Genomic DNA, 8,109 nt, shown 5'->3' with positions numbered 1-8,109 from the left:
TGCCATCTTCAAACTTGGTAGGTGTGATTCCCATAGACTTCCTGTCTGAGTAACGTTATCAAAATGATGAATGTTTGGGGAAACGGTGGTGGCATTCCACATGCGCCACATTGCAACGTGCGACCATTCGACGTGCCAGCATTGCGAGGGCCAACCATGCTGCTTGCAGCTTTATTTTAATTAAAACAACATATATGATACCCACTTTTTCCATTCTTCCAAGCATAAAGTGTATGAGCTGATACTTATATGATACAGCCATGCCACGATTGGTTTGCCACCTGTTACCAAACTAAATTCAAGCCTTGTCATTTATAAACATATGTATTCACACATTACAAATCAAAATATTCTCTTCCTCTTGTTCTCAGGGGGCCCTGTGCTCCTCCAGCTCCACAGTCGTCTCTGTGAAGGCCTGCTCCCAATGTCAATTTCCTGTCGCATCTGTTGGACAGTGAAATGACAATGACCAGAAAAACCGCCCCCCCCTCCCCCCTACTCCCGCGGGATATGCACCCCCCCCCCCTCCAGGATACCCCCTCCGCCCGTCTTCCCCCAGGATAATACACTGACTCCATCCCATCTATATTCATCATTTGAAAATTCAGTTACTATTCTTCACCATGAGGCTCGCCAGTGAGGAAGAAATGATAGAGAAAGGTAAAATAGGGACAGAAGACGTGCCACCGTTGTGCATAACACATCGATACAGTATGGGTTGTTTGAGATTAGAAAAATGCAATAGAATCAACATGATTCAGTTCAATGAGAGCCATGTTTCATCACATTCATATGAAGTGTAATCTTTTGCAATTTCAGGCATTATTTTTTGGATTAGATTTTTGAAACTACTTTGCATTTCACCTAGTCAGTTCATTTTGCCAACCTGAACAACCATTATCTCCAAGTCATTATGTAGTTCTGTCGACAAAAACAAGTGGCCCTCCATATAGCATTGTACATTTGACTTAATTAAATGATTTAGTCCCCTTTTGCATTGTAAAGTGCAACTATGCTTTGCATGCAGAATGTTTAATATTCACAATTGTGAAATATCACCTTGTGTAGAATAAATAACTTGTGACTTTGTTGTAATAAGCTGTCTATCTCTACTAGATGCGCAATGCAGTGAAGTGGAGGAAGCTGGTCATCTGACCGCTGTTGGTACGTTAACATAATTAAGCACAACCCCTGTTTTAATCATAATGACAAAAAAAAAGATTTAATCAACTGTGCGTTTTGACGTGTTTATTCCATACATTTTTGATACTTTGCCCAGCCCCTATGCCCAGATGCTGTGTTTAAATGCACATCCATCCCAACGTGACTCACTGTTAAACTGGAACCCGGTCCCCCTCTTTTAAATTCAATGACATCTTTGTTCTATCCCCCATACTGTGCTGGGTGATACTGAACCCACTATTGGACATTTTCGTTGTGATACAAATTGTGTTCCGCCATGCAGCCGCTTTCTCTGGATGTGGTGCTGCAGAGCGGTGTTGTTGTGACGAAGACAACCCTAATAAGGTGAGCCAGACTCTGACAATACTGATCAACAATCACATGCCCAGTCTAAAGGACTGATGGGATTGTATTTATAGATAAAATTTATTGTAGCATATTATTTTTCATTTAAGTGGTTCCTGTGTCCCATTTAGAACTTATCATGCTTGACCGGAACAACAAAAAACATTTCTCTGATTAGGCTGTATTTATAGATCATTTTCTGCCTCAGCATGTTGTTGAACCTTTGACTTCTGATTTCACATTCTTATCTACTTTTTGTCGTTGTAGCAAGATCTTTCAGTGATTTTTCATTCACGTCTGGTTGTTTGGAAAACTTGTTAGGGATCCTGGAAAATGGTGGGCCCTGTATGGGCATGGAGCCATCCTACATGGTCCTGTGACTTGTGAGCGTACCTACTGGAAGAGACCAGATTTGGAGCAGAGATTAATCTCAGAGGCATCAGGTAAAATTGTTCAGCTTCTGTTCACCAATGAATTACTCTTTCACTCTCTTTCTTACCTCTGTAACTTTTTCATAATCGTTATCCGCATTAATGGGGACACTTTTGCAAAATCACTTGATTAAAGTGTTGATATATTAAATCAGTTGTGTAAAACTACAAGTGCGAGTAGAAAGGGCATCTTGTGAAGTAAGTAATAGTCAAACCAGAAGAGCTGCAATTAAAACAAATTAATAAATAAAGTGTTAGTCATGATGTGGGTCTGTCTGCTTCCCAGAGGTATTATACAGGCCATTAGTTGTGTAAAAGTCATCAAGATCTCAATGTCATGTATCTGTTACATGTGGATTCACAACTCTCTGGTGCTGGTTTCAACAACATATGTGAACAACATAACTCTTTGTGGATGTACAGACATTGAGGACATGTCTCTCATGGTGCTGCGGACCAAGAGGCCCCGCCAAGCTCCCAGAGGGCTACAAGCTCACCATGCACATCTCTCAGGGTGATGGAGAGACTATCAGAGTTACAGGTTCAAAAAGGAGTACTAATAGCTTGTGTGAGTAACGATGAGGTGTTGTGATCATCCCAGATCAGATGATGAAAGATGTATGTAATTCAAACTGGCTATTTAAGGCATCTAGCAATTTCTTTCTTTTGTTTGTATTGCAAACTTTTTTAATGTTTCATTTTCTTAAATTCATTAGCAAAACCTTACCACGACACAGAGGGGCTAGCTGAATACCACTTTGTCTAGACAGTGCAGCCCTGTCCAGTGAAGTGCCTTACTCCGGCGGTGCAGCAGAGATTAAGTTTTACGTGGAGGGCCTCAAGTTTCTTGACAAAGACTTTGATGGGCTCATTCACCATCAACCTCCGTCTGTTAAAGCCCATCTCTAAATAGATCTACACCTTTTTTAGGTAGTAGTTGGATCTTGAGATAAGAGTTTTAGTCGAACCACTGTTTCCAAGATCAAGAATGAAATGATGACTTCATGATAACTGAAACTTGGTACATTTTGTAAATCACCTTGTAAAGTGAGTCTATTACTCAAATAGTGTTTAGGTCAGTTTAGTTTAGCTTACGACAAAGAAGAGGAATATATCTTAATTACTACTCCGCAGCGTCTCTCAGTTTCAACAGGATGTCCCTGAGGACACCTATTTTCCGGACAAGTGTGTTCAATAGTGGCACCGTGGATCATGACACCCAACATCCTCCAGCCTGAAGAGGTGTTTGTGGCAGGTAAGGGCGAGGCTGCATAAGTAATAAATATGGTGGGTGATGTGTGAATAGAAAATGCGTTGACGAGAATCCTATAGTCATACAACCAAGAAGATACACACACAAAATGATGATTTTACAGCAACATCCATGTACCCAAATTTGTGTTATTTTACATTTCTTATTTTCTGTGTTTACCCCATTTTTTTGGAAATTATTATTATTGAAAATTGCATAATAATGCTGTCAGTTCACACCAGTCACTTTATTGTCATACCTGCTGCTGATATGTGCCTGTTTACCTAATTCTTGCACTTAGTAGTTTTTGATATAGTGGTATTATATATATATATATATCATATATATTATATATATATTGGTATAGGGGTTATTGTTTGTGGTGGTTTTGTTGGCATGTCTCTACTTGTTTATTTATGTGTGCACTATGGGGGGCTTGTAATCTCATTGTACTTGTATAATGACAAAAAGGCCATTCTATTCTATTCTATTCTATTCTAAATACTGTGGTAATTGTGGTGAATACTTCTTCTTGTCTGTTGTCCACATTTTTCGCCATCTGATAACAGCAGTTCCTTGAAAAATGAAGAACTTTGTTTCAAAAGAGTGGGTGCCACCTTCGCATTTGCAGTAACTAGTGAGCAGAGGGATCGCTGGATTCAGGTAAGAAAACACATGTGCCACACTTTTATTTGGATTTCTGCTCTGCCTGTCATAATAATTTCATATTTGTTTCTCATTCTAATCATACTGTTGTGGGAGGTCCTTCAGTGGCTGAAGGTGGTGCAAGAAGAAAATAATTTTTTTGAGTCAAATCAGTTTTTATTATGAAACTAAACAGGAAGAAACACTTAGGTACATCAAGGGTTTTTTTTTTCTAAAAAGAGCAACAAATGCAACAAAAAATGTGTTCCTTTTAAAAAAAATAAAATAAACCAGAGCAAGTCATGTTTGAATTATCGTCACATGAAACATATCATAAGAAAGAAGAAAAAGATGATTTACATAAAACATACACAGAGAAGTCAGAAGTTAAATTCAAACATCACTTAAGTTATTGTTGTTATTAAAACCTATTGTTATTAAAATAAGGACAGGTGAAACTCATATTACATCTACTTTTCAGGATGAGATGGAGTTTGGCTACATTGACTCACCTCATCAACAGTTTCCTGTTGTTCTGGATTCCCCTCGAAATAGAGGACTTGTGGACTTTCCATTACATGAACTACTGGTGAGATTTCTCTTCTCAAGTGTTTGATGATACAAAATGTTTTGGGGGAAATGGAAAAGTTCTGAGAGTGGCAAAGTTTGTGTCTTATTTTTAACTCAAAAATAAGTTTTGCTTATTGTTACTTTACTTGGATATTTGACTTTCACTGTGCAAAAAATATGCAGTGATACATAATTTTGACACTAAAAGGCTGTTTTCACATTATATATTTAAAGATTTGAAAAGTATTGAACCTTCTGGTTTAATTCATCTGACTTGTTACATGTGTTTGTGTGTGAACATGTAAGAAGTATTTTGTGACATCACAACTGGTTTAGTAGTATGGAAAGCTCCAGTGCACATATATGGAAAAAAATACATTTCTGAAGTGAGCAACATCTTTTGTGCAGTAATCAGACATTTGCTCAATAACCTCCAGATCTATGACCACTTTCATGTCCTCAGGGCCCTGACTTTGGCTATGTGACGAGGGTGCCTGGGAGAAAAGATGTGAGCAGTCTGGACTCATTCGGTAATCTGGATGTTAGTCCTCCTGTCACTGTGAACGGAAAAAACTACCCACTGGGCAGAATCGTCCTTGGTGTGGCCTTTCCTACGTGAGTGTGCAACAAAGTTCCTGACTTATGAAGAACATGTATTATTTATATTAACAGCTCTTCATATAATAATACATCTAATTCGCTGTTGCTCTGTAAAGAAGAAGACAAAAGATTTGTGAACTTACTTGCATGTCTCTCTTTGTTTAAGGGCAACTGGAGGACGGAGCATGACCAAAGTAGTTCAGGACTTCTTGAGGGCTCAGAAAGTTCAGGAGCCCATTGCCTTATTTACTGACTGGCTCCTTGTCGGCCACGTAGATGAATTCATGACTTTTGTTCCTGCACCTGGCAGAAAGGTAAATATATCCTTTTAATAACTTATACTGCTGAACAGAAATATCAAATGCTTTGAAGACAGGAAGCCACTAGCTGTTACAGGTTGGTATCAACATGTTGCTACAGACATTGTAGGTTTGTATGGATAGAGACAGCCAGTGTTAACTTTGCCTCTTGTGTTTCTGTTCTCAGGGCTTCCGGCTGCTGCTGGCCAGCCCAGATGCAGCTTACAAACTATTCAAAGGCTTACAGAAAGATGGACATGGACAAGCCAAACTGTTTGAAGGTAGGCCTGTATGACAATCTTATCTGTACAAAATCTACTGTAATCTACAAACTCATCATATTTTTCTTAATGCTCACTCTGGAAAACATTTCCAAATAGGTGTGGAAGGTCAAGAACCAGTAACAGTGGATGAGGTACTCAGTAATGACAGTCTCCTCACCCAAAATAAATACGCGCAGGTAAGTAGGATTGTTATATTATTGCATTTCATCATAACATCACTTAGAATTTACTGGGGCAAATTGAGCAAACATGACATTTGTAAAAACTAGCTTACTAGAAAGATTGCAGTCACTTGAACGTTACTGTCCTTTTGTGACTAGATGTTTGCCAACAGGGATTGCATTCTTGTATGGTTGATCTTATGGACCTTTCAGCAGTGGGTCGCAGAGTTTACTGTTTGCAACAAAAGTAGTCCAGAATAAGATTATCTTTACTGTTACGTGGTTACAGGATGTAATGAACAAAAATGAGTTTTAAAACTTGTGTATTGTACAGTTGGTGCAACGGATGATGTATTTTTACTGTTTACCTTCCCAGAGCTGCATCGACTGGAACAGGGATGTGCTGAAGAGAGAGCTGGGTCTGGTTGATTGGGACATCATCGACGTGCCAATCCTTTTCAGGCCATGGGAGAAAGCTGGCCAACAACCCAGAGCAGTGGCTTATTATCCTGACATGGTGCGTTCACAATTAACTGTTATACTTTTCCAATGGTTGGCATTAAAGCACTCATAAGTTTTAAATATGACATAAATCAAAGACCTGATGGCACCACTGTGAAACTTATGATCTGTTACATCTGTTTCCAGGTGAACATGATCGTCTTGGGGAAAAACCTCGGCATTCCGAAGCCCTTTGGCCCCAAGGTGAATGGACGCTGTGCCCTGGAGGCTGAGATGTGCTCGCTGTTGGAGGGCCTGGGCCTCAGCTGCACGTTCATCGATGACTTCACGTCTTACCACCAAGGGCAGGGAGAGGTGCACTGTGGCTCCAACGTCCGCAGGCAATGGTTTGCCTTCAAATGGTGGAACCTGGAGATGTGAATGAAAATTCAACAGTAGATGGAGATGGCATAGAGAGGAAGGAAGACAACTTGATCTTTAAACAAAACAACAGCAGCTTCAGTCAGCTTCAAGTTGGAAGAGATATTTTTCTTGCCAAAGCCTTACATTATCTCCATGTCTTAAAATCATAAAACAAAAAAAATTGTCAGTAATTGTTTTGGAATACATGCCACTTTCTTTCTTAGTAACGCATTTCTTATTTGCAGTAATCACCAACATTTTGCTGAAAGAATTACCCTGATGGTTTGATCTATTGTATGCATCTTCATTTTTGTTGGCTTTATTTACAAAAAGGATGAAAAGCAAATATTTACAAACAAGTCTTTTGAACAAGGACTTAAGCAGACTGTCGACAAGAACAGAAATACAATCATTGGAATCAAGCACATAGAAGATTAACTCCCAATTTTATGAATTGGACCGGCTGTTTGGCATACAGTGCAAGCACGGTTAGATGAATAGTGATGTGCTATAATAATACAAGCCACAAGAGGGCATAGTTCATCTACTCAAGCATTTCCAAACTCGAGAGGAAAATGATTTAAAACCATATTTCTATCAAATCTATTTCATTTACACAAATGTGTAAAATGTCTCTCTCTTTATATATTCTGTGCCAAAGTCAAATGCAAAATGTTATTTTCACAAGTTCTAAGCAAGATGATGCTGTCATTAATTCACTATAGACAATAAATCTCCAATCCTCTTCAGTCTGATCACATTTCACTGATTGTACCTTCATCATTATATATAAGAAATAAATTGAATTGAATTAAAATTGCAATCAAACAACTCCAGTTGTCAGTTCTTCTTTCCTTCATAACAAACTGAAGATACAAACTGAAAAAGCTTCTCTGCTCAGGAGAGGTGAGCTGTTACTGTGGTCTAAAGTCAACACAGTATCGCCATTCATTGGAACAGGTATGAACAATTAGATACATATCTGCCTTATGACTAGTTTTACATTCAGTTGCCAGCTGGCAATGCAATGTCTTCGAATATGACCCTCTTTCAAAGCAGCTCACATGACACAATCATCAGAAAGGCAACTTCAAGACAAGTCACAGTGTAATTACTCAACCACAAATCAGATTTTTCAAAAGGTCAGCATTTTGAAATAACTCTGAATATGTAGTGTTTGGGTCACGTACATATATGTTACACAAATAAATTAGGTAACTGGCTCTCTATCATCAATGTGCACTGTGTCTGGAGATATTGGCTGGTTTTCAATAAAACACAAATCACAGGGACAACACCTCTATGTCAAGCATGGCACCAGTGTACAGAGGAGAAGTTTTTGGCAAGCAGATTTACACCATGCACAGTACTGTTGTATACACACATCTGTACATGGACATCAAATTAACAAGTGACATGTCACAAGGAGTAGTTGGAGACAAAAACAGCAGTACCTTGAAGTGTGGATTAAAGATG

The 8,109-nt window shown here is 38.8% G+C and overlaps 1 protein-coding gene and 1 long non-coding RNA gene across 2 annotated transcripts in view; both read left to right on the top strand.

Annotated features, from left to right (window-relative positions):
* Nucleotides 1-7,465, top strand: part of LOC109142526 (protein-arginine deiminase type-2) — an 8,816-nt gene extending 1,351 nt beyond the window's left edge. The window contains exons 3-11 of the mRNA XM_027279429.1: nt 1,466-1,527; nt 3,816-3,873; nt 4,337-4,444; nt 4,889-5,040; nt 5,192-5,339; nt 5,512-5,605; nt 5,705-5,784; nt 6,146-6,286; nt 6,418-7,465. Coding sequence (XP_027135230.1) covers nt 1,466-1,527; nt 3,816-3,873; nt 4,337-4,444; nt 4,889-5,040; nt 5,192-5,339; nt 5,512-5,605; nt 5,705-5,784; nt 6,146-6,286; nt 6,418-6,651 — 1,077 coding nt within the window. The 3' untranslated portion in view covers nt 6,652-7,465. The remainder of the gene's footprint in view (nt 1-1,465; nt 1,528-3,815; nt 3,874-4,336; nt 4,445-4,888; nt 5,041-5,191; nt 5,340-5,511; nt 5,606-5,704; nt 5,785-6,145; nt 6,287-6,417) is intronic.
* Nucleotides 1,892-2,494, top strand: LOC113745842 (uncharacterized). Its single transcript, XR_003462447.1, has 2 exons — nt 1,892-1,970; nt 2,382-2,494. It is a non-coding gene; the product is annotated as an uncharacterized LOC113745842 (long non-coding RNA).
* Nucleotides 7,466-8,109: the final 644 nt, after the last annotated feature.

Source organism: Larimichthys crocea, chromosome VI (genome assembly GCF_000972845.2).
Source record: "Larimichthys crocea isolate SSNF chromosome VI, L_crocea_2.0, whole genome shotgun sequence".
NCBI lineage: Eukaryota > Metazoa > Chordata > Actinopteri > Sciaenidae > Larimichthys > Larimichthys crocea.
This window is presented reverse-complemented; position numbering and strand designations above follow the sequence as displayed.